The sequence below is a fragment of the Maniola jurtina genome, chromosome 8 (assembly GCF_905333055.1).
Source record: "Maniola jurtina chromosome 8, ilManJurt1.1, whole genome shotgun sequence".
NCBI lineage: Eukaryota > Metazoa > Arthropoda > Insecta > Lepidoptera > Nymphalidae > Maniola > Maniola jurtina.
Window position 1 is genome coordinate 7,362,987 of NC_060036.1, and position 27,941 is coordinate 7,390,927.

The 27,941-nt window shown below is 34.9% G+C and overlaps 1 protein-coding gene and 1 long non-coding RNA gene across 2 annotated transcripts in view; one reads left to right on the plus strand and one right to left on the minus strand.

Moving 5' to 3' along the window:
* The window catches only part of LOC123867620 (all trans-polyprenyl-diphosphate synthase PDSS1), an 86,647-nt gene that overhangs the window by 32,946 nt on the left and 25,760 nt on the right, over positions 1-27,941 (plus strand). Inside the window, exons 2-4 of the mRNA XM_045909729.1 lie at positions 8,796-8,984; positions 20,120-20,259; positions 25,166-25,307. Of these exons, the coding sequence (XP_045765685.1) occupies positions 8,796-8,984; positions 20,120-20,259; positions 25,166-25,307 (471 nt within the window). The remainder of the gene's footprint in view (positions 1-8,795; positions 8,985-20,119; positions 20,260-25,165; positions 25,308-27,941) is intronic.
* LOC123867629 lies at positions 444-1,778 on the minus strand. The gene is made up of 3 exons (XR_006796461.1): positions 1,726-1,778; positions 818-1,635; positions 444-733 (listed from the first exon to the last, which is right to left on the minus strand). It is a non-coding gene; the product is annotated as an uncharacterized LOC123867629 (long non-coding RNA).

A 27,941-nucleotide genomic window follows, 5' to 3' on the forward strand; every position in this document is an offset into this window, starting at 1 on the left:
CGCTTTTTTTGCTCTAATATCTTGAGGTAAATCAATATAAGATGTACCACGAAGCGGGTTAAATTTATTTACATTCATATGTAAGCATTTTATGTTTGTTAAACTCCAGCCACTGTCTTTTCTTTCAAAAGAACTAATTTTATTTTTAAAAGTGTCACATAATGATGACAGGAAAATATTTAGATCGTCTCCACGGAAAACTATATAGTTTGATGTTTGAAAGTCAAATGAATTTGTCAATTGTTTGGTTTGTTGTATAAAGTCTGCGTGTAAAATGAAGTTTACCTTAAAAACTGTATGTTCTTTGATCGACTCTTGAACTAGGAATAAAATATCATTTTTTATTGAATTCAAAAATGATTCAGGGGTCTTAAAAATCGATAAATCATCATTTTTACTATTTATCATGTACGTTATTATTCTTTGTCCAAAAGCTGAATCAATTACAGAAACATTCGATAATGATGGGTGCGACTTTAAATGATTATTTTTATGTAAATTACTTTTTAAATGATTAGAAAAATACCTTTTGGTTATAAAAATATTGCAAATATCACACTTCACTTTATTACCTTCTGAATATGCAGATGGTGTAGTGGAGTTATTTTCTGAGTGTTGAATAGATGAAGTTGAGGCTCCCTCATTATATTTCACTCTTTTCGCAGAGTTGTTCACGGTGAAATCATTGGACCGCTTTAAAGCTCCACCAATTTGAAGTTTCTGTTTAGTTGGGCTAGAAATGAAAAATAGAAGCATATAAAAACAATCAATAATACACATTATATAATTTTAAAAATAATAATGTTTAAATACTTACATGATTGAATCAATTGCTTCACATATATTATACAATTCATTGTCATATGCTGGATCCAGTAAGTCAAAATAATCTAAAGCCTCAATGAGTTCCTCATCATTAATTGAAGTGTTGAAAAATGTGCTAACACAGCTGTCAATTGTATCTTCCATTGCTGACAGTTTATAAGACTACAGAGGGAGACTTATTCATTAACAGCACCAGGTGGCTTACTGACATTACTATAGGATTTACAATGTGTTTTTATACTGCTTGTATAAGTGTTACGTCGAATTAATCTCACAAATTAAATTATGGTGAAGTATTTATGTGAGGTAGTTTACTAATGATAGATTAAGTTATTAATTATTAAATGAGTATTTTTTACAACCCTCTGTTTCTGCGATTTCTTTTGTAATATTATAAATTATCTCATTCGTGTTCGCAAAATTTCCATTAGCCTTTTCTGTATAATATTTGATTTTTACATTAGCATGTTTCCAGTGTTGAGACTGAGGTATTTTGGCTAGTTTTTTTAGGTCATACACCTCTAATTTAATGAGATGTGTGGCTGTCGCACCATCGTTGGAGTTCGTAGATATATACGATATACTGCCATCTTTGTTAGCTCGAGCCACTGTTGAACTAGTTTTGTTTTTATTTTTTGGGGATGACTCGAAAAAAATATCTATATTTTCAGATTTCCTTTTCATTTTCTTTGATGGCATTTCATGATCTATGAGCAAATTTTGTGTTTCTTCTTCTACCAAATTCGCAGGAAAGTAATATTGCTTATATGTATTGTTTTCTTGACTATTGCAAGGGGAGTACGATATATTCTGTAACAATAAAAATAAACTATCATACTGATATCATAAATATTTACATTAATTTAAAGGGAACTAAAAGAAAATAAATTACACACTCACCTCCATTGTTTATCACACGACACTTCTTAATCACACACTGCTAATAAACACTTGTATGAACACAATATAGATTTAAAGTCAAACTGTACTCTCTCAGTACTCTTCAGTAGAAACGAGGTAGTAAATATGACAGAAATTATTTATTTTGAGCTTATATAGTAAAACCAATGCCATTATCGTTAGTGAAGAATGTATTTGCACCGATAACAACTAGTTAAACAGCATATTATCGAAAAAGGTTTTGTAATCAATATTTCAAAAAATGTGGTTAGTGATTGTAACAATTATTGAACAAAGCCAAAAGGAACGTGATAAGCTAACTACCTAGATAAAGATGTATTGTTGGAATTTTCTAATGACGAACCTACGGAATTTCAAATACCTGGAATGAATAATGACTAATCGACACGTGCCTGTACTACTTGCTCTGACTGTATTACTTGCACATCAAAAAGTTTTAGCATCTACTACTGCAAAATATCCAATAACTCGAGCGGAAGTTAAAGTTTTAACAATTCCTTCAGGGGTTCAGGGTAAAACACTCGATAATATTTTTCTTGGTCAAGTTCCTAAAAGATGTATTGTCGGATTTGTTAACAACGCAGCATTTAATGGAACTCTTACGAAAAATCCATTCAACTTTGAAAATTATCATATGAATACATTTAGTTTATATATTGATGGCCAACAAATACCTTCAAAAGCTTTGCAACCATCATTCGATGATAATACTTTCAGTTCAGCCTATCATACGTTATTCTCAGGCACGGGAATCCATTTTTTAAATGAAGGGAACGGAATATCTAGGGAACAATATGCAAAAGGCTATTGTCTCTTAGCATTCGATTTAACTCCTGATTTATCAGCTCACTCTAGTCATTGGAATCTTATAAAGCACGGTAGTGTGAGGCTAGAAGTTCGCTTTGATTCAGCTATTCCTGAAACGATAAACTGCATCGTATATGCAGAGTTTGACAATGTTATTGAAATTGATAAAAATCGTAATGTAAGCGTGGACTATAGCAGCTAAGAAACCTAATTTCTGTAAATAGATTAAGTTATAATTTGTACCTACATTATTATTAAGGTTTGTAATAAAACACTGATACAAGAAATATTTTTTGTTTTTATTTAAGTTATGGACCATTATTTTTAATAAGACTATGCTGTGATAGCCTAGTGGTTAAGACGTCCACCTTCTAATCGGAGGTCGGGGTTCAATTCCAGGCACGCACCTCTAACTTTTCGAAGTCTTGTGCGTTTCAAGTACTTAATTAAATAACACTGTTTTAATGGTGAAGGAAAACATCATGAGGGAACCTGCATGCTTGAGAGTTCTCCATAGTGTTCTTAAAGGTGTGCGAAGTCTGCCAATCCACACTCAGCCAGCGTGGTAGACTATGGCCAAAAAACCCTTCTCATTCTGAGAGGAGACCCGTGCTCTGTAGTGAGCCGGCGATGGGTTGATGATTTATAATATATCTGAAATAACATGGTCTTACGTCCCATTCATGTATGATCCTCGGCAGCGATAAGATCAGTAGTATTGAAGTAATATGAATACAATAGGGATAAAGACATATTTAAGAAGAATACACCCAAGTCTGCAAGACAATATGTATGCCGCAAACCGGTTACCGATTTATGTTGAAACACCAGCCTATTTAATAAGCAATCTAGACCCCGATTATAAACCAGGATCGCATTGGATAGCCATATATATAGATACAAATGGTGTTGGACAATATTTTGATTCATTTGGACGAGCACCACCAAAATATCATAAGCAGTTCTTGGAAAGAAATACAAGAATATGGCAATTCAATACAAGGCGGATACAGAATGATTACACATCAGTTTGTGGAGAATATTGTATAATGTATTTGTATTTCATGTTTTCAGGTTACTATACAAGTTCAGATTTTTTAGATTTATTCAATGAAAATACAGTAGAGAATGATATATTTTTATGTGAGTTATTTAAATCAATATTTGAAGGCTAATAAAGAGTAGTTATGATTCATGCGTTTCCTTTAAAACCCATAGAATGAAGCAACGAGCCAGCGAACAATAGAGCGTCATTAGTAGGTGATTAAGCAATTAGATAACGAACTAGGGATTAGTTTTTCGAAAAGCTAACTTTGCAACCGTTAGAGATACGACGTCGGGAGTGAGCGCAATCGATTCAGCGTACCCCAAAACCTTTTTTTTTTTTTTTTTTTTTTTTTTTTTTTTTTTTTTTTTTTTTTTTTAGGTTTCGATCTTGACCGAGCCACGGAGGGGGCTGAGGCAGCGAGGCATGGGAGGGGGCCAGGGCCTGGGGCAGAACCGGCGAATCCCCTACTACTAGTGTATTGCCGCTATAACAACAAATACTAGAAATATCAAAATGGCCGCCATGAAAATTTAAAAAATGAAAAAATTTTATTCTTTGAACGGTGGTACGGCAGGAACCCTCAGTGCGCGAGTCCGACTCGCAATTGACCGGTTTTTTAAACAGAAAACTGTGGCGTAGTCTACACGGCGCACGTATATACTATGCATGCGTGCATCAGTCTTGTTGGTTTTGCAACGGCCGGTCGTCGCCCATCAGGTGTGGACTGCACTCATGTAGTTGCATAAACAGTTGCAAAACACGGATCTCGGTCACTGCCGCTTTAAGCTAAGGGCACCTGCCGCACCCTCACTTTATCAACTTTAACTGAATCATTCAAATATTTGACTCGAGAGGAGTAACTGGATCCGTTAGTAAATAAAGTTGTGCAATGGAGTTTGCTAAATCACAGATGCCGCTAACTTAACACAGCATTCCGAAAATAAATTGAAGTAAAATGTAAGATAGACTACCCTACTTAATATAATAAACGAAATTTGTATGTGTGTATGTATGTTTGTTGCTCTTTCACGCAAAAACTACTGGATGGATTTGGCTGAAATTTGGAATGGAGATAGATTGTACCCTGGATTAACATATAGGTCACTTTTTATCCCAGAAAATCAATGAGCTCCCACGGGATTATTAAAAACCTATAAGGAACGAAGTCGCGGGCATCAGCTAGTAATATAACAATATAATCGCGGCGATTAGCCTAGTAGTAATACGTCAACCTTCTATAAACTTAGAGGCTCCGAGCTCCGAACTCCGAACTCCGAGCTATGCCCATTTAAGACATCGTAAGGAAACCTTAATTTCGGAGGTGTTGCATGTATGTTTGATTTCTCCATAATATTCTCAAAGGTGTGTGAAATCTGCAAATCCGCACTTGGCTAGCATGGTGGACTATGGCGAAACGCTACTCATTCTGAGAGAAGACCGCGTCTCAGCAGTGAGCCGGCAACGGGTTGATGATAATTTGTATGTTATGAAAATGTAAAGAAAAAATTCAGTCAAGCAATCAAGTTAGTTTTTTTCTCAAATAAAATAGTTAGTAAAGTACCTATTCAGTAAATATAATAATTATTGAAATCTCATTACTTCCACATCCTGTACCTAATTAATTAACCTACCCAAAAGTAGGAAAGTAGGTAAGTATAACAAGTATGTAGGTACTAACTTGAGATTATGTTGTTGATAATTTCAAATCGAAAAAAGTAATTAAAAAGAATCTGTATAGGTATGTATCTAGCGGCAGTATGAGCGTATTATTTTGGAACCAGGTGTAAGTTTTTTTTGAATACGAGTACATGGTATTCCATTGAAGGAAAGTCTGATTAGAATCTAAGTGAATTTGTTGATCCCTCGTTAAAGAACAATAATTTTACTATCTTGCTGTTTACCTACTATTTTGAAGCATTATGTACCTACGTAATATACTGATTTTCCGCTTAGATTTGTTTTTAACCCCCGACCCAAAAAGAGTGGTGTTATAAGTTGACGTGTGTATCTGTGTGTGGCAAAGTAGTTCCAAAACTAATGAACCGATTTTAATTTAGTTTTTTTTTTTGTTTGAAAGGAAAGTTATCAGCTCTTTTCTAGTTACTGTGACCTTCACTTGTCGGGGGTGTTATAAATTTTTAATTTACACTTGTAATCTAATGAAATAACCTATCCTAACAAGAATTGATTGATCTCAGACGATCTCTAACTTAAACAAAACTGAGATTATAAATCACGTTTATCGTGCTGTCTGATCTTGTAGAAATGAAACTGGTATTCGGATTGAAACTCGTTCGCATAAGCTGGGTGTTTTAATTTATATTAAAGTCAATATTTATTCATCTTTTATAGCAACAGAGTGATAATAATATGTTGACACATTCTATTAAGTGGAGACATAAAAGAGACATTGATAAATCGAATTACAATAGTGCCTTAGCAACTTTGGCCACGCTAACTTTAGAAAAGTCGGTCAAGCGCGAGTCAGACTTGCACACGACTGGTCCGGTACGTCGTACAAGAAATAACACTTTAGTTTTATCATTTTCATGGCGGCCATTTTGAATTTTTTATTATTTGTTGTTATAGCGGTAATAGAAATAGATATTCTGAGAAAATTTCAACTCTCTACCTATTACGGTTCATAAGATACAGCCCGCTGACAGACAGATGGACAGCGGTGGCTAAAGGCCAAAATTAATGCTCAATCTATCTTTAACTTGTCGATAAGTTACTTAGCAACGCTGTTATTTGTCAAAAGGACTTTTGACGAACAACAACATTGCTAAGTAACTTATCAACAGATTACAGATAGATTGATTTTAATTTTGGCCGTTAGTAATTGGGTCCGGTTGGCATCCTCTAGAAACAGAACCCTAAGCGGAAGAAATGAAACTGTTTTGGTTTGTAGAGGTTTTGTATTATACAAACACGCTTATTATGAAAAAAACTAATTTATTACTTATATTTTTAAAACTTTAATACTTTTCTTTTTTATGATCACAAAAATTCGGCCTAATAGTAAAGTATCACAAAATCGTTTGGGTAAATCGATATAATAACAAAAAATTAAAGCATTTGTAATCTAAAAAAATACATTATTAATTTTTTTATTACAGAAACACTATTTATTACACGTCAGTCGATACCAACATCTATTTCAAAATGCTATACACAGACACAAACCTTTTACTTACTGGACTTGTTATATTTTCATGACGTTTATGTGTTTCTTCATTCGAAACGTGGTTGAAGGATACTTTTCCTTTTTTATTCGATTACGGCAGTGTTATATTATACTTTAACTTATAGGTTTAGCAATAGTATGTGCATGAGTTCCCTAATGACTCTCAAAATACTTAATTTTAATAAAAAATAAATCAAAATAAACTAACGTTTTTAAGTACTTAAAAGATTTTTTTAATGTACTTACTAAAAAGATTGAAACTTACTCATCAAAATAAATTATATGTATAAGCCCAACCACGGCTACCTATCCTATCATAAGCCATCAAAGAGTTCCAGGCCCACCTTCCATCTGCACAATTAGGCTTCTGACTCATTGTATTTTTGAAAAGTATAATGTATTTATATTTATTTTTCATGTACTAAAATTGTAGTTACAAAGTAATAATAAATTAAGCTAAGTACATAGGAAATGCTTATCTTTAAACAGAAATTTCTTCCAGCTTCCCGTTGCAGGTTGTGAAAAAAAAAAATTCCAAATTAGATCATCCTGCCTTATGCCATCAGAGAGTTCCAATGTCCACCTCCCACCTCCATCTGCAGAGGTGCTCAATGTAACCATGATCATGTATTGTCATCCGAACCACACGTGTCTGCTTTGCAACTCAATAGGACATTATTGAAAGTAGCTGAAAAATGTGTAATAGTCCTTACAAAATGCGCAAAGAAACTTATTAAAAAGCTTTTAAAAGGATAGTACCTACGAATAGTTGGCGTTTTAGTTTTTTATTTTGCCTTATTCTCAATAGATATGTGTTAAATAAATCAATGAAGATGTGCATACAGGTATGAAAAGTGACGCAGTTTTACATGTTTTACTACTCAGTTACGCCCGTTGTGATGCAACTGTTGTTTCATAATGTTGTTGTGTATCCTATGAATGAAGAATTACGTAGACTGACACAGTTAATGATAACACTACTATTAGGTATACTTAGTAGGTAATTGATTCTTTGTACCAATTGAACTAGATTCGTAATATATGAACCAGTGTTGGCAAAATATTTAATTGGCTGGAAAATAATGATTTAATATTAATTAAGAGCCCTTGAACTTCTTGCAGAAGGTAACAAAAGTTTTACGGTATTAAAATTTGCGATACGTCCTCCATGTTTGGGAAGAGCCCTATGCAGGGAAAATCACGATTTTTATTTTTTGCATGCAACAGCAACGTCTACTAGAGATTTTGTCGGTTTATGGACGAAGCATCCTTCCATAATTTTAGCAATTTTCATACTTTGCAGCTGCCAGTCTTAGAAAAGGCCACACGCCTCTACAATTTGTGATAAAACAGCACTGCTGGTTTCATACCCTTCCACACTTTAAATCCGATCATAATAAACTGTGGGAAAAGTTAAGTGGACCTCATAAAATACAAAAAAAAGTTTATTTAAAAATTGTGCCATTCAACTAGTTTTACTTAAAGTCCAAACTCAGCCTTCACCACTCACATATTTAAGTTAGGGCTCCAAGCAGAAGAAGCGCTGGCCTAAACAATTTTATGCGTGGCACAACTTGAAAGAATGTCCTAACTCAGAAAAATTCAACTCAGACCCAAAAGAATTCAATAACAACATGTGAAGGAAATAGCATGGTGATGCTGGCGCTTGCGTCGTTTTTTCTAGCAATGGTTTAGATTTTAGACTTAAAGAGTTAGATAAAAATTGTATTTGTTGACGAATTTTTTATAATTTACGCTTACAAAAAGTAAGAACTACTGTTTCTTAAATAAATTAACCGTCAAACAAATAAGGTTCCCCACTCATCCTTTCACTATCTTACTCTGTATTTAAAATTTCAAGTCAGAAATTGCATCTGAAGATGTTTTGTGCGCGGTTTAGGTTCAGGGGCGTCTAAGAGAGATACAATGTGTATCGCCATCTCTAGATTTGAAATTATGGCTGGAATACCTTGCCCCCTTAATAACAATTTTCTTTACTCTTTACAGCGAGTAACGACATGCGGCCCAGCCTGCGGGTCAGCCGGCTCGGGGGCCGTGGCCGGCGCAGCGCGGCGGCTGGCCTCCAGTCTACAGAGCACGAGCACCGGTTCACTTCCCGACTACGGCACACAGATCGTCGATCCTTATCGTCTATTAGAAGACGACCTAAACGGCATATACGAGGATATACGATCAGTAAGAATTTTCTTATACTTACAAATTTTTATCCAAGTATCCTAAAGATAAATATGAGATTAGTTTTATTTGCTAATTAACATTAAGACTTGTGTAAGAGCGCTTTTTGCATTCCTCTCTCCCATTTTTAACCCCCGGCCCAAAAAAGGGGTGTTATAAGTTTGATGTGTGTATCTGTGTATCTGTCTGTGGCATCGTAGCTTCTTAAATGTCAAAAGTATACGGAGACTTTCTCGATCATTGAAAATCTTAAAATGCTGGGAGCGAAAGGAAAGCGAACGTAAAAGTGCTCTTAAGAAGGCAAGTGATGTTTCAGTATTCAGCCGCTAAATCTTTAAAGAAACATACCTTATAATTTTAACAGAACGTTTTTAAACTGGTCAAGCAGGTACCATAACGTAGCTAAGTGAAAACAATGATATAATAACAATAATAACTAATTACCGAACATTCCATGCGGTAGGTCACTAAACGACATTACAATTATTGTTTTAAAATCCAAATAACGCAACTACTAAAGTGCGTGTTCACGTCATTCCTAAAATCAGGGTCATGAACAAAATATGTTTTTAAATTCGTATGTTGTGCCATAATGGAAATGCCAATCGGTTACGTGAGTGCATTCTATATATCTCAAATTAGTGGTACTTTTTGAGTGCCAATGTGGTGCCCATTGATCGGCAAGTGTGTCAAAGTCATGACATGCCAGCACGCGAGCCGTCGAGGGTTAAGCAATATGCGCATCATCAGTTGCCTATTATAAAACCAGTATTTCTGTTGATTAAGAGTCATTTATTTTTGGTGACTGGGCCAAACGAGGATTGAGGTGTGGGCATCGACCAAGTGATATTATGAATAGTTTATCTTGGGGAAAAGTTAGTGTGCCCAAGCGGCTCTCACTTCTTCGGGAATGTTGACAATGACACAATAAAATGGTTGCCTTAAATCAAAGATCACTTCTATTACTGTACGAGTATGTTTCCTAGTTCTGGTAGTAAGTGTAGAGAGGTATTATCATTTGTCAAAGATGATATTTTTTTAGCAAAATTTAACCTTGTCTTAACATAACTAATCCCTCTTTCACCTTCAATTAGCTGCCAAAAAGCTTGTGTTACTACTTACATTAAACAAATAGAAAGATTTGCGGTTTGAACTTACGAGCGTTCGGATTTTAGTCCGCCGTTAACTGTGGAACTATGTGGGTTTCAATTACATGAAATTAATAGTATACTAGTTCAATACTATAAGGTTTTAATTTGTATGGTACCGTCATCATAAAGATTTGAAATTCCTAAATTCTTAAATAACGACGTGCTCAATATCTGATGGACGTTGGAGCAATACAAGGCTCCCTCGTTATCAATCGATTAATCAATCATTTATTTATTATAACGATAACGATTTATTTATTTACTTAGAATAACGAATGAAAGTACATATAATACGACTCATCTCATACCCCCGGACTGGTTGCAGATAAATGAGACGAAATTATTTTTTAAATAAAACTAATAATAACATTGTCCTTGATTATTATATCATCAAAATAGTGGCGGGTGTTCACGGATGTGGATGTGCAGCAATTGTATCGAAAGCGATGAGATGAGTTTTGAAACGTGCTCATTAGTGCATCCTGTAGAAAAATTGAGGTCATACCTAACCACATAAATATTTGGCCTTTAATTGCTACTTTATAATAAAGGCTTCATTTTTCAGCGGGTTTTCAAGTTGTTTACTAATTGAACTTTCTTTAGGCACGTTGGGCGATTTTGGAATGGGTAAAAACTAACTAAGCTAGGTTAAGCTGTGATAGCCTAGAACGTCCGCCTCCTAATCAGAAGTCGGGGGTTCAATCCCGAGCACGCACCTCTAACTTTTCCGTTACGATGCGTTTTAAGCAATTAAATATCACTTGCTTTAAAACATCGTGAGGAAACCTGCATGCCTGAGAGTTTTCCATGTTCTCAAAGGTGTGTGAACTATGCCAAACCGCATTGGGCCAGCATGGCAGACTATGGCCTAAACCCTTCTCACACTGAGAAGAGACCCGTCCTCAGTAGTGGACCGGCAATGGATTGATCATGAAAAATTAATGTATTGCTAGATCCACTTTGTGTATTATTAAGGCAGTTAAAATTTCAAAAATAAGCTCTGGGAAGTCACATAGTAGGTACATGCACGTCACACTGTTGACGTGACGTGCAGCAAGTCAATTGTTAACCCCCGATCCAAAAACAGGGGAGTTATAAGTTTGACGTGTGTATCTGTGTATCTGTGTGTCTGTGTATCTGTGTATCTGTGTATCTGTGTATCTGTCTGTGGCACCGTAGCGCCTAAACGAATGAACCGATTTTAATTTAAGTACTTTTTTTTGTTTGAAAGGTGGCTTGACCGAGAGTGTTCTTAGCTATAATCCAAAAAAATTGGTTCAGCCGTTTAAGAGTTATCAGCTCTTTTCTAGTTTTCTTGTAGAAAAGAAGGTTAGATAACCGTTAGGTTCATAATATTATGTCAATTGACAAACGTCAAGCTGTCAAGATGGACGTTGCCTAGATAAATAATTATTTATTTGAAAATGATGTTTTGGAAAACTCAAATACTTTGTCATGGTCGGGGGTGTTATAAATTTTTAATTTACACTTGTATTTGTTGCAAGATTTTGTTGCTCAAAATTTTCAGAAATTGAATTATTTAGTGACATTAATTTAAATTAATTAATAATTAATTGAATTATTTATTAACTGTTTTTTGACCTCTTTATAGTAAGAACTTGAGAGGTAATAATACTTATTGAAACAATCATTTGTTTCCTTTATTTTCAAGACAATAGATAAGTGCAATAAACACAGGGCACGACAATTTTAATCAAGATTACGTCGTATACTTCGTCTAATAACAGTGTTGTAGTTTTGTTAAAAAAAAATATATATTACAGTTTTATTATTACACAGTTGGCGTTGCAAAAATCCGTTTCGGATGTTGATTTCATTTGTCCTTGACTTGGATGTTCTTTGACAGTAAAGCGTTGATAAAAGAAGACACCAAAGATAAAAGATGCATCAATAAATTCAAATACTTGAATGCCTTGAACTGATCGGTAACGGTGAAGCAATGATAGCGGCTGACGTTGAATTAACAAAAAGTACGCGAAACTACACGAATATGAAAAAATATTTTGTAACTTCAAAGCAATGAAATTCCGCCGGATTAAAGATTTTATTGAAACAAATTCTGTATTATCTGTAAGTATATTTATTATATTTAAATTGGTAATTGTTAAACTAATTGTAACGTTATCCTAGCTTCAATTATTTTTTGGACGGTAATTACATTATTATCTCAATACTAGATTGACGTTGCGTTAGAGTTTAGACGATGGAAAGTGGCGTGTGAAACCACGCGAAACTTAAGCATTTGACCTTCTTTCGAGGCTAAACACGGTGAAGAAAACCTCCAAGAACAAACACTTTCTTTATTCCGTGCGCTATGCATATACATACTTATATTTGTAAAATACAGTGGTTGTTAAATATCATCATCATCATCGCCGGCTCACTACAGAGCACGGGTCTCCTTTCAGAGTGAGAAGGGCTTTGGCCACAGTCCACCACGCTGGCCAAGTGCGGATTGGCAGACTTTACACACCCTTGAGAACACTACGGGGAACCCTCACGCATGCTGGTTTCCTCATGATGTTTTCCTTCACCGTTAAAGCAAGTGATATTTAATTACTTTAAACGCACATCTCGAAACTCTCGATAAATTAGAGGTGCGTGCCCAGGATCGAACCCCCGACCTCCGATTAGGAGGCGGATGTTCTAACCGCTAGGCTAATAAAACCATCAATTAATACTAAAGGACCCCGGATGAGTTCGAAACTAGTCAGGCTTACATCGACTAAATATTTGAGTATGGCCGTAACAATCTACAGTTACGAGTATAATACAAAGAGCATAAATTAATACTCTAAACAAAAAGTTATTACAGTTATAAATAAGTACAGAATCACTTGACCGTATAGAGTTTCCCATCACGATTTTACGTAACTTGATTGTACACCTTTGCCTTCATTCCCAATTATCAAGCAACTGCGATGCGATTGGTAGGTTGAAGAACAATTAACACATTAACGAATTATATTACATTGCATCACAAATAAATGTACCTACTGTATGTAATATTATAAAGAAAAATTAAAAATCGGTCAAGTGCCAGTCCAACTCGCACACGAAGAATTCTATACTTACCATCGTCTAAGAAATAGCACTTTTTATTTTTTTTTAATTTTTGTGGCCGCCATTTAGTTTTTTTTTATACTATTTGTTATTATAGCAGCAATCGAAAGACACATTCTGTAAAAATTTAAACTCTCTACCTATTATGGTTCACGAGATACAGCCCGCTGACAGACAGACGGACGGATAACGGAGCTTAGTAATAGGGTCCCGTTGGCACCCTTCCGGTACGGAATCTTAAAAATTGGCATTTAGTGTGGGCTGCCGACAGAAGTGAAAATTTAAAACTATGAAATAACAGTGTTTTTTTGGACTTTTGAATAATTTGTATTATGAAAAGTTTAAATTGCATAATTTGTAAACTTATAACATTGGAATGTCGGTAACGCGACCTTGAAGTTTTAACCCATCCCAAAATCGCCCAACGCGCCCAAAGAAGTTGTCACTTCAATAAATTTTCTCAAGAACCCTCTCTGCCTCAAGTTATTCGTACAATCTTAGAAGTTCGATTTGTATTCTTTCTAGACTAATTGTCGTTTCTCTGCGATCCTTTTTGTGAAAAGCGTTAAAACAGCTATTTTCCGGAGCGAATTTGTTAATAGAAACAAGTTTATTAGCTTGGGTGGTATGTATAGCGATTTTGAGCTGAAAGCTAGGAAAAATCAGAGGTATTTGTCAATTTGTATCTCCTGTATCAATATTAGAGGTATTTAAAGCCCTAACCAGATAAACTTACAAACATCTAATAATATTATGTTACAGTTTTTCATATTCTAGATACGTGTGTCGAGCCATATGACTATTTTGTCGTATGCCTAGGGCTGCGTAGGCATTACGGATACTTTCTAACAAGGATTTTTTGTCATTTTTACGTAACTTGAGCTAAGTATAACACTTAACCTTCCTGTTTGATTTTCAAGTATCTTCGAGGTTAACATCAAATAACACATTTGCGCGTTTTGTTAGCACTTACCAGTGACTATCCTGAGTTAGGAAATCTTTCAAGAATTTGCGATAATTTACACTGGAATCCATAGTCCAGATAGGGGCTTCTTTAGGGGCTCATTCAGACGGCATGTGTCATAATCTACCTTTATACAATCCATTAAGGTAGAACATTACTCGCCTGAATGGTCCCCTAAAGAAGCGTCTATATTGAATAATATGGAATCCTGTTTTAATTTCACAATGGCAACATATAGTATTTCACGGTTCACCTGGCACTATCCGTAGCGATTTAAAATTACTAGGTATTCAATATTGAACATTATACTAGCTCTTGCTAGTACAATGTTCAATATTGTGTAGTTCATTGGTTATTGTACTTTTTAACCCCCGACCCAAAAAGAGGGGTGTTATAAGTTTGACGTGTCTATCTGTGTATCTGTCTGTGGCATCGTAGCTCCTAATCTAATGAACCGATTTTAATTTAGTTTTTTTTTGTTTGAAAGATGGCTTGATCGAGAGTGTTCTTAGCTATAATCCAAGAAAATTGGTTCAGCCATTTGAAAGTTATCAGCTCTTTTCTACTTACTGTACCTAACCTTCACTTGTCGGTGGTGTTATAAGTTTTTAATTTACACTTGTTAGAATAATTTTCAAATCTCAATAATAGTTAGGTCATCCACCGGATTCGTACAACTGCATTTTCCTCCAGCTAACCAAGCATGCTCAATGACTCGATCGGTTAAAAAAAATAGCTAAATATGAATTTGCAATCATTTTCAAATGTGATATTCATATATATGATATACCTAATACGCTGTGATATTATGAAAATTTTGTATTTTGATCTCAAAAATAAATAAATATGCCGAATAAGAATAATGAAATAGGTATAATAACATTTCGTCGATTTCAAGAAAATTTTATTTCTTGTAAGCGAAGTAACTTTATCTAGCAATATGTTTGAACTATTCAAAGCAAATAAATAATTTATTCAAAGTAGCTACTATTGTACACTTTTTGACTGTCATTTGTTGGACTATTAACTCTAATTTGGTAGTTACTCTTGTTTTCTAAAAAAGAGAATAATCTGCCTTCTCCTATAATATTATCTTTGATTTGGACTTTTTTATCAGCCGGTTTTGGTTTCAGGAGTTCCATTCTTCATCTCCGAATATCGACATACGATCTTAATTTAATTTTGAATAATTTGTAATGTAAAAAAATGTATAACTTATTAAGAAAATATGTATGTGTTGATTTTATGTTAGAGTACATGACATACCCTTGGCGAGTTACGCCTATAAAAATACTAACGGAAACACGAAATTTCCACTTAAAAATTAAAATAATCGCTTGTTCAAATAAATTACCTGTGAAATAAGTATATTGTCAGTGAATACGAATTCCAAGGAGTGGTCTTTATGATTCCTGGTTGGATAGGTCTGTTACTTGATAGTAATAAGGACGGGCATCTGGAATTCCCCATGATGACAAACGAAAGGCGCTGTCTCGTAGAGCTTCACTCGGCCAAGGTTGGGAGCAACGACCTTACTATTGAGATCAGTGAAATTTCAATTTCAAAGACGGATGGACTCCGGTCTTTTTTGCTGTAGGTAAACGCAATAGTATATAGGTACAATAAACATAGTATCTTAACTGCTTCAAACGACTAATCACTTATGATAACTCATCATTAAGGAGTTATTTGTATGTTTTATTATGGTAATAACTAATAAGTAAAGTTATGTATCTTGTGGTTGATTTTTACGGCCTTGTAAAAGTAATAATAAACAGACAAAAGTTTCCGATAAAATGTAATTATAGGTCCATTAGAATCAGGATTAGCCACAATTAATAAAAATTATTTTTTCCTTCTATCTATCATTATCCATTATGTTATCATCGATCTGCAATTACTTACTACATCCATAATAATCCATACTACTATGTATTATAAATGCGAAAGTGTGTCTGTCTGCCTTCACAGCCCATTCGTTTAACAGATTTTGATGAAATTTGGTAAACTGATAGCTTGCATTCCAGGAAAGGATATAGGATACTTTTATCCTGGAAAATCAAAGAGTCCCCACGGGATTTTTGAAAACATAACTTCACGCGGACGAAATCTACAACGAAGAAAATTTAAACGAGTAGACATACATTTTTTTAAATCCTAAAACTGAAGAAAACTGGCCAAGCGCGAGTCGGACTCGCGCAGCGAGGGTTCCGTACTATTTGCATGATATCTGTACATTTTACACGATAAATCAAAAACAATTATGCATAAAAATAAATGAACATCTGTTTTAGAATGAACAGGTAAAGTCCTTTCATATGGTACCCCACTTGGTAGGTATAGTTTTCTTACTTTGAAAATTTAAACACATTTTAATTTTTTTAATGATGTATCCACAAATTCACGGGTTTATTTTCTATGAAATCGACTACATAGTACATACTCATATAGCTCCTAAGACCACCGCTCCCAAAACTACAGCCTGTATAATATTATGTGTAAATAATAACGTCACAACACGGATTGGACTTTCTTTTCTGTATTAGTATTATGCAATCAACCTGTCCGTTTAACTTTAATGGTTGTAGTACCTACTTCTAATTCATCGGGTCCCTTTAATAGAGGGCGCGGCTAGATATGTATGACGTAGTTATCCATCAATTCTTTAGTTATAGGGCTTATTAAATAAGAATAATTTTCTGAAGATATATTAGACTAGCTGATACCCGCGACTTCGTTCGCGTGGATGTAGGTTTTTTAAAATTCCCGTGGGAACTCTTTGGTTTTCCGGGATAAAAAGTAGCCTATGTGCTAATCCAGGGTATAATCTATCTCCATTCTAAATTTCAGCCCGATCCGTCCAGTAGTTTTTGCGTGAAGGAGTAACAAACATACACACACACACACACACACACATACAAACTTTCTCCTTTATAATATTAGTGTGATAATAGAGACTCAAAGTACACATTTATAAAAATCATATCATTTGAAATTTTCTATCTTTTCAATTGTTATTTATTTTTCCTAATCAATTATGAATCTACATCAGTAGGTAATCATTAATTAACTAATTATTATTTATTTATTGTAGTCATTGCTTGGTGTTACATCTTTACGTTTATGAAGCACGTCCGAATTTTCTTTAAAAAAATCTGATAATACCTACCTAGTTAAAGTTATAGACTTCAGTGAAACCAATCAGCCTTTAAGATTACCAAACTGATACTGTTCTACTTTTAAAAACAACTAAAGAAAAACGGGTTTTCTTGTTTGGGATGTGTGTGTGACTTGTGAAAAAGTGTGAGTTTAACACACTCATCGAATGCTCTGTATAGATAAAAAACTTTTTTTGAACAATTTTCATCGTTTCACTTTTTTTTGAAACATGACAGCTATTTCTTGTTCGTGTTTTTTGTTTCAGTTCTCCAAGTTTCCTTGTCCCTTAAATGCGTGAAATATCCTAGCAAAAAAAAACCGGTCTGTGCGAGTCGGACTCGCACATGAAGGGTTCCGTAGCAGAGTACAAGATATAACACTATGTAAAGTAGTTTTATTACTAAATTTTTATTATTCATTGTTGTTATAGCGGCAATAGAAATAAATACATACTATGAAAATTTGAACTCTCTACCTATTACGGTTCATGAGATACAGCCCGCTGACAGACAGATGGACGGAAAGCGGAGGACAACATGGTCTTCGTTGGCACCCTTCGGCTACGGAATCCTAAAAACTGAAGGCTATGCGATGTTTGTCATTCAATTTGCTCAATAAGTAACTGTGACTTTGCCTTCGTAACAAATGATTATAAAATACCTGGGTTTTCTCACTTACGGAACTGAAAGGTTGTACCAAATTATAATGTTAAAAGGTAGGTAAGCATCTAATTTAGTAACATGAAGAAATAATGGCTTATTGATATACCTATACCTAGTACGGGATAGGTCGAGATGGCAATCGGGGTATGAAGCGGGGAGACGTCCCGTAAACCCGCACCTCACCCGCGCTATCCCGCACCGGGTTAGCGCGGGGGCTGTGCGGGTGTGCGGGGCGTCACCACTCCGATTGCCATCTCGACCTGTCGCGTGCTACACTTTATTGATAGGATTTACTTATTCAAAAAATAAACTCATTTTGTTAAAAGAAGTACTTGTAAAAGTTTAAACGTATTTGATCAAAAAATCTTTGTGTTTCTATTCAATCGCTAAAATTATCTTTCAGCAATTTTAATTAAATATATGCCCAAAATAAAAATCATAATTAATGAATATTTGGACACGTTGTGTTAATTTAATGGGTTGAGAAAATAAAACTACAGCCAACCTCAACAAATAGGTTGATTAAGTTGATACTTACAAGTATATACGTGATAATTACTATTGCAAGTTTACCATACCTAAGCACTTCCGTTATTTACAAAAGTAAGTGTTGTTTTCGTTGTAAACAATATATACTCGTATAGACATTAATGCAACTTCGAGACACTAATCAAAAGTTCAATGTTATTATGGAGCCTACAAGTATGTAGGCACCATAATACAATGAACTTTACTATTTGGCAAGTGGGAAAAAGAAAAACCGAATGAAAAATCAATCTTAACAGGGCTCTCTCCGTCACTCGTTTCATACAATCGTAGTTCCAATTTCATTTGAATATTAACCAACCAAAGTCCATGAAAATTTGCAGATATATTCTAGAAACTAATATTTATGTCTGTGGTGTTTTAGAGTTTTCTAAAAATATGTAGTTTTAAAATTACAGGGGTTCAAAGATTTGTATGAAAATTTTTAAGACCGCGTAACTTTGAAACCGAATATTTTAACAGAAATCTGGAAAACCACAGACATAGATATTTGTTTCTAGAATATTTCTGCAAAAATTCATGGACTTTGGTTGCTCAGTATTCAAATGAAATTGGAACTACGATTGTATGAAACGAGTGACGGAGAGAGCCCTCTTAAACCACGGGGATTAGAAACTTTTGACAGTAGTTTCCCTAGTTTCCTTTTATAATGTAGCATTTCAGATGAAACACCGCGATTTTTCAAGTTACACCTGTTTTTGTGTTTTCGATTGAAAATGAGCATACGTGTTTAAGGAGATCGGAAATTCCACACTGCCTCACCAATTTTCCAAAATTCAACTCGAACGAAGTCGGGGCGGGTCAGCTGCTATGAGTAAATAAAAATAATATCTACGTGTGTGTGAGAGTGTGTGTGTTTGTGTATGGGAGTGTGTGCAGCTCAGCCGTAACAGTTTCTCAAATAAAATACAAGCTACATTAATTTTACGTGAATGTGCAATAATTCACTTGCCACTATGTAGGATTCGCATTGTCTGCTCAATGCATTGCGTAAAAAAGTCGGCGCTATATATATGGACCTTGGTCTTCTGTTACTTAATTTTTCGTAGTGATCCATACTTATCTTCACTAAACCAGTAAGAACTTATACCAAACGCATCAAAATCCTTTTTCAAATGACTCTACAAAGGATTAAAAGTATTTGTTCTTATTATAAAAACACTATGGATATTATTCTAATTTACATGATAATATAAATAGTAGGTACTTACATATGTTTAGAGACCAGTTGATAAAAATAAGGCTAGGTATGTGTCAAATCTGAAACTAAAGGCCTTCCTCTTCTTTATAGGAAATCATTTTCAATTCTTTTGCCCTTTTTATGTTTCCATGACTGATGACACGCATTAAGTTCATAAATGGTTCCTACAAGTCCAATCCAGAGTGGATTGGACGCCAATTGGCTGAAATCGTTTGTTTGAGCGATCGCTTCTTTGTAACATATAAATTCTAATTCTAAATAATATAAGTAACTGCTAGAGATGCTAGATGCTCAGGCGTTTGTTACCAATGTGGCACACTTAAAGTACAATTAGATCCAAACTCGACTTTAGTTCTTCTTATCAACAGGAATTGGAACGCAACACAAACCAGCCAGAATTAAACACCATAGCTACATACTACTTCGACGGACAAGGCAAGGCGCTAAGGCCCATGGTGGCGATATTAATGGCGAGAGCGGTCAACTACCACGTATATGGAGAAAATAGGTAAGATACGCCATTTCATACTACGAAACTTAACTATAACTTAAGAAAAGTGTCCACTAGCAAGTTTTAGTAGTTGGTAGTAAATTAAAACAACTAAAACTTGCATATTCTGCAAGAAATTGCGGAAGTTACATTCCAACGGAAACACTTGCAATAATAGATTTGCTGCGAGAGTTTACACAGTACAAGTGAATTGCTAGAGCTATCTTCTGCAAGTTTTAATGCTAGTGGATACTTGGTATTAGATATCGAGATACCTATAATATCACTGGAGCAGCGAACTTCATAGGTACTGGTATACTGGTGTCCCGTATTCGTGAACAGAAGTCAGGTTGAGAGGGTGGGACAGTAATATTATGACACCTGTGATTAAGTCTATCTAAGTACATCTTGCATAGGTAGGTAAGATTGTGCACAAAGCAACTCTATCATTATTATCATTAGTAAATACATCAGCTTGTAGTCCAATCATTTGGTAGTTTTACCTGGAAAGTTTTCCGGGAGTTTTGAAACGTGGTGATTTTCTAGATTTCGACTGCTCTTTCCGAATTTTCATTTTGCCACCTAGTATCATTAACGCTCAAAAACAGTTTTTTGACGATAACATCTTTTCGACTCATTCAACGATGAAATCATCGTAATGTGAGTCATGAGGTTATGTAATAAATGAAACTATAGTTATAGAGACAAAACCACCAATTTTTTAAACTCCTGGAAAACTTTCCAGGTAACCCCCTTTTTTAGCACCAAATGACTGGACTATTACTAGTTTTCCGGCTAAGTTTTGCCTTAATGATACTTGCTTAAATGACATTACAAAAAAATTTAAATCGACAACTTAAGGCATTATTGAATAGTGTCTGGCCTTTTCCAAACCGAGCCATTCACTCTAATGGTAGTTGCTAAATTATATGTTTAGATTTTTCAATTCATTTGCTCAAATCGAGGTTAGGGTTTTGTATATCATACTGCGTCCTTTTGAAATTGAAAATAAATTGATCACAAAGGGCCGCTAGGCGTTCTAAATAATTTTATCTGTACCTATACCTACTTAATAATAAATGCATAGCCTTGCATAGCCTAGGATCTTTCTTTGAAAATAGTCTTTCTTTACTTATTTCTTTCTTTATAGTCGTATTTCTCATTGCCGAAGGTTGTGACCCTTTTCCATTAATCACATAATGTCATACACACTTGACATTATATGGATACCAGCTGACTGGTCCACGCCAAGTCCGCTGCAAACTTGACGGTAGATCATGTGTGACCTGCGTTAGGAGTTACCGTTGACCATGAAACCACGTGGAAGGCTATAGCATTTAACTTTTCTGTGACAACTCGTTAATTGTAGTGTCTATGGTAGTGTCACACTATTTCGTAAGACATCTATTTGTTCGTCCAAGCATAAATCGTCCATTCATAAACGTAAAGCTGTAAATTTTAATTTAGATATATTTTGAACTAAATTAGTACTTACCTAGGCATTTTGTCATTGACAGAATTTTATATTAAGTACACTAGACGATGCGCGCGACCTTGTCCACATGGATTTAGGTATTCTTAAAAATCTCGTGGGAATTCTTTGATTTTCCGGGATAAAGAGTAGCCTATACTCATGTCCACGATACAAGTTATCTTTGTTAGTTTAACTGAATTGAAGATGTATTGACATAGCTGAAGTCCGAGCCGAGCAGAAAGCGCCTTTAAGAAAACGTTGTCTCTGACCCCTTCGAGCCCTAGGGCTACCTCCAGGCAGAGCTTCGCACTCTGCAATCTTCCCAGAAAAACTTACGGTTTGGTTGTACCCTAGTTTCTATTTGAGTTCGTCCTAAATTACCCTAATTTCTTTTCGAAATATTACCCTGATTTAGAGTGCCTAGCAATTATTTAACGTTAATTATATTGTTGAACATAATTACACGCTTTTAATATAATTTAACAATTCTAAAATATCTTAATAGTTAGTAAGTATTAATAAGTCGTGTAACAAATACCTAAGGCATTTGGTTATCATTTTCTTCCATTTTCAAATTAAAGTAACTGTCTCATAAACGAATAATTATTTAACATCCAGCTTAATTAATTGTTGTAAGTACATATAAAATATACCAATATTCCAGAATGCAGTTTTTTTTTCATTCTACCCTTTTGAGCGAATCTTTGATAAATCTGAAAAATACAACATTCATAGTGTGTGAGTTATAAAAATAGAATCAGGTACCACCTGAATTTCAATTTTACCCCAAATTAAATTATCCTTAATCTCTATCCTAAAATAGGTCGCCCTGTTGCCTTAAAAAAGGGCAAAATCCCTAAAGGAGAAATACTGCAGGACGTTCCACGTTGGTTCCACGCAATCCGAAAATATCTAACGAAGCTTTGCTTATTGGACAACGCGATCACATTTCAAGGTGTCTTTGTAGACAACCGAATACAATTCTAATTGAATTATTGCAGTTTTATTTGTTGCAGTACAAATAAATCTAACTCGAGAATTCTTCGAAGATAAAACCTAAGGAATTCATCGGATGAATATTAAATTTAGTAATTACGTAGGATATTCACGTTGCTATGATTCGCCGCGTACTGCCCTATACACTTTAAGAATATTTAAAGGACGTGATAAATCCGATGCGTGCGCAGAAGTTGCGTATAGAATTATTTATAATCTTATAAATAATAACATTATAGTGTTCCATAATACATAAGGGAGGCTGTCATCTTTGTGTAATCACTACTTATATTATAAATGCAAAAGTGTATTTGTTTGTTGGTTTGTCCCTCAGTCAAATCGCAACGGACGTAATTTTTAACCGACTTCCAAAAAAGGAGGAGGTTCTCAATTCGTCGGGATCTTTTTTTTTTTTTTTTTATTTTTTTTTTATATTTTTTATGTATGTTCCCCGATTACTCAAAGACCCCTGGACCGATTTGGAAAATTTTTTTTTTGTTTGAAAGGATATACTGTGCAGGTGGTCCCATATAAATTTGGTGAAGATCTGATGAATATCTTCGGAGATGAAGAACAGAACTCCTCAATGGATAGGAGCAAATTGCTCGCGATCAGTGTAATAGCTTAGTAAACAGTAGGGTTTTAACTGGGCACAGCATATTATAGTACAGTGGGGCCACTAAAAATTGTGAAATAAAAAATTTTCAAAAGAAAAATAAAACCGACTTCAAAAACGACAAACACTAAAAAGTAAAAAATAACTTTTGTTTAGCTACACGTGTAATGCACCTAGGTATGAAGTCGGGCGAGCTTCACTCTTGGATTTCTAATTTTGTTTTAATATGCTCGCTCGACTTCATACCTAGGTGCATTACACGTGTAGCTAAACAAAAGTTATTTTTTACTTTTTAGTGTTTGTCGTTTTTGAAGTCGGTTTTATTTTTCTTTTGAAATTTTTTTTGCATAAAAACCTATAGTTATAAACCTGGAGAGTGACATAAGCTACTTTTTATACCGGAATGTCGAAGAGTCCCCACGGGACTTTTAAAAACCTAAACCCACGCAGACAAAGTCGCGGGCATCAGTTAGTACTTAATATTACCATCTTATGACTTAAATCTCAAATATATAATCTTATATTTGTATTATAATATAAAGGTAATATTGTTAATTCGGTTTACATAATCTAACTTAAACTTAACTTAGATTAACAGACCTAAAATAACTTCAATCGTTTCCACAATATTCTATGTTGAAAACAATATCACTACATTTAGACCTCTCATTTCATGAACAGTTCCTAAATCCCCACAGCTTAGTATGTATAGCAGCATCATGATTGAAAAGGAATTACTTGGAGTTAAATTAATGATCGATTAAGTCTATATTCGCCTTGAGTTAGATCCAAAAATATTTTTCCAAGTTCTCGCAAACTTCCTCTATTGAGTAAAAAAATCCTCCAAATCGGTCTAGAAATCTCGGAAAAAACGACGTAGGCACATAGCAAAACCACACACGCGCCGAATGGAGATTCTCTTCTTTATGCAAATCGGTTAAAAATATGAAATAAAATGAATTTAAGTGTGTAAGTCTAGTTTGTAAGTGAAGCAAAATAAAACTGCTTAATAATACAAGTATATTTAAATTAGTTACTAATTTTAGTCCAAATACAACTTTTAAATGCATATAATTATAGTACGTTGGGAAGGGAGTTATACATATCACCGTACGCAAAACCTTGAGCACACTGTTTTCAGATCCGCCGCAACAAATATTGTACTTGTACTTGTTTGGATATGTCATTACTCATTATATAATGTTTGCATAATAATTAGTATGTCTGTTGATATCGGATAACTATAAGACGGTATACGACTCAAACCTAAATCCAAGCGAACAGTACACTCTCCAAAGGATGTCCGATAAAAGACCGACAAACAGAGGCGACAAATGTCTGAGCAATTTCGTCTGCGTAAATAATTGATCGCCAATTTTATTCTTCAGCCGCGGCGATCTAGTGAGTCATCGAGTTGGTAGGTTTTTTAAAATATTAATAGCGAGCAGACGATCAGGCGGGCCACCTAATGTTAAGTGAATACCGTCGCTCATGAACATTTGCAGCAACAGAAGAATCGTCAACGCGTTGCCGTCCTTTCAGGAATTTGTTGATCCGCTCCTTGAATAACCCCGCATTGTAATACCTAGTGGCTAGTAGGTACTTGGCAAAGCCATTCCAAAGGTGACAACAAACTCCATGCCAGACCGAACGTGAGCCTGATAGGTATAGAGTGAGACGTGGCACGTTTTTTCAGTTTAAAGTACCGCTTCAAGTGAGATACCAAGTTTTTTGCAGTTTTAGTCTTTGACTCGATGCATTTCCCGAAATCCAGTTTGGGAGATATGTCGAACTGTCGCAATATGATTAATCATAACAATATTTTATTGTGGTAACAGTGCACTGCTGCCATCGCAGAGGCAAGTGGCCATGATCAGCGAGATGATCCACTCGGCGTCGCTGATCCACGACGACGTCATCGACCAGAGCGACTTCCGACGCGGAAAGCCCTCAGTCAACGTGCTCTGGAACCACAAGAAGGTAAGCGTCAATTATTGTCTCACCTGATTGCGCAATCAGCAATCATACAGTTGCAATAATGAAATGAAACAATACTATCCCAAGGTCCTTCGATACGATTCATCACTAGATATCACAGTAGACATCGTTTTAGATCGGTCACGTTTCAGACTATGTTTTAGGTATACCAATCACTATTTAATTTCAAGAGCAACTAGTTTCTGTAGTTTCAAGTTTGTTCATGATATACTTTAGGTATCGTTTCGGCGGGTTGGTAATTTCGAAAGTCATCTCTAGTATTATAAAATTGTAATAGTTTGCCACTTTACTTATTCAAGCGCGCATCACATAAAAAATACAAAAGTAATTAAGATGAGACTTTCAAAGTTCAAACGCACAATTACTACTTGCCTGAAACAAGCAGCTCCCTGTGATTCATTTGATGTCGTTTGTTCTACTAGTAGGGGTCTGCCAACGCTGCGTTTTCCAATGCGAGGTCGCCATTCGAGCACTTGGGATCACATTATCGCTTTTCAAACTACATATTATGTGCTTGAACATTGCTACTTCAGCTTCGCAACCCGTTGAGCTATGTCGGTTACTCTGAGTAACCGTGTATTGCCCTATTAGTATATTATGTAAAGATCAAATCAATTTCATAAAAAGGTCTATGCGGCATATTATTATTTACTGGTATCGCATGATAATGATCATTTTGAGATAGTTCCTTGTTTGTATGTGTCATCTTTATATGGTTGAACCTATTGTAATTCGTTATATGTATATATCTACTATTTAATGTAATGCAAATAGTCTTCACAAGGTCTATTGATGTATTTAATCTGGAAATTATCTTGGGAATATCCGGTCGTGACAAGAATTATCTTATGAAAAATTTACGTTTTGCTGAAATCCATTGTGATGTCAGTGCAGATGGAAATATTGCCGACCATTAACCGCCGTCCTCTAAACTTAATAGATTTTATATATATGCTTCGAATGTCAAAATGTACCTTTGTAGTTTGTAGCGGAATTACCCGAAATACCTACTATTTAAATATGAACATAGTGTCGTCTCCATTAAGGAGCGTCTGGTATGAATGGCGTCGTATACATAATGTGTGTATAAATGTTGCTAAGGAGGATAATAACTTGTCATAACAAATTCGCAAACATTTGTAAAGCAAAGATATAAAAATTTATACACGTAATCGGTGGCTAAGAGGAATTATCCAACTAGGTAAATGTGCGGGGGTGTTTTCATTAGAAAAAATTTAATTGAAGCGTAATTTTACAGGTGGGACGATTAAAAGTAAAACCAGATAACTTTATAAAGGGAACTCCGTGCACAGCTTTATAGGTTTAAGGGTTTGTTCTGGTCAGGACTTTTATTTTTGTTTACTGTAGGAGATGATGGCTAAATATCAAATTGCTATTACAAGTATTAGGTGCAACTAAACGTTTCACATAAGTAGATATGACGAATTCGAACAATATATTCTAAAAAAAGGGAAATAATTATGTATATTAAGGGACAAAAAAAGAGTAATAAATTGTCTCCTGAGTAGATAAATCATTTGTAATGTTTTAAATCTCAAATCTTCCAAAGCACAATGTAGAGTAATCCTAGAGTAACGTTTTAGATTAACAAGAAGGTAGTAGTTAGTGGTTGTATCTTTCTCCCTTCGGATCGATTATAATCAACCTCGATTACGGTAAACTGACAGCTACAGTGCTACAGTGTGACGATCGCAATCACTTCTGATTGGCCGACACTCTCTCGCTATTGGTTAAAATGCATTGTTGAATCAAAAGTACTGAAAAATTCTGCTAATCACTGCAAATGAGATTGTCAATGCAATGATGCAGATTTTTCGTAATCGCATATTATCATTTTATAATTTCGCACTCAAACGAATTAGGGTCCCATACTGATCTGTTGTGTTATCAACAATACATCAAACATTGATCGTTGTCCATTTCAGTTTACAATCAATGTAGAAAGCTGATTTTTGCGCCGACTAACAATGCGTGTGTAAATTATTTAATGAGGCCGTAAATCAACTCTCCTTATAGGCATGTACATAATGTCATGTAACCGGAGTAGAACACAATTTCTTCTATTGGTAAAGCTGGGTTGCTGGTAGGGTCCGATCGAACCTTTGGCTTCGGCCAAAATGGACCAAAGTTTTGGCAACAGCCGAAGGTTTTTAGGAAATGCCGAAATCAAACAAACTGCTTTTAAGTAAAAAATATTACAAATGAGATTTTCATTCCGAAGTGTTAAGTACATAATTATACAGGGTGTCCCAAGAAATAGTGTCAAGCGGTTGTCCAGAGGTAGAACAATACTAGGGCTACCTGAATCACCCCTATGTATGTTCTGCGGTTTTGCGTAGTTTTTGAGTTATGATTTTTTTTCTAATTTTTTGAGTAATCCCGACTTGCAAGAGATTATTCGTCACAGAGGCCTCAATTATTGAGATATGTCAAATTTTAAGTATGAAGCCATAAAGATAACTCATTGAAATTTACAGGGTTACTAGATGATAAAATAAGCAAGTTTTTAAAAAAGGTCTGGGCAGAATTTTATCAGTGACTTTTTTTTTTAATCAACTTCGAAAAACTTATGTAGTTTTTGAATTTTTACTAACT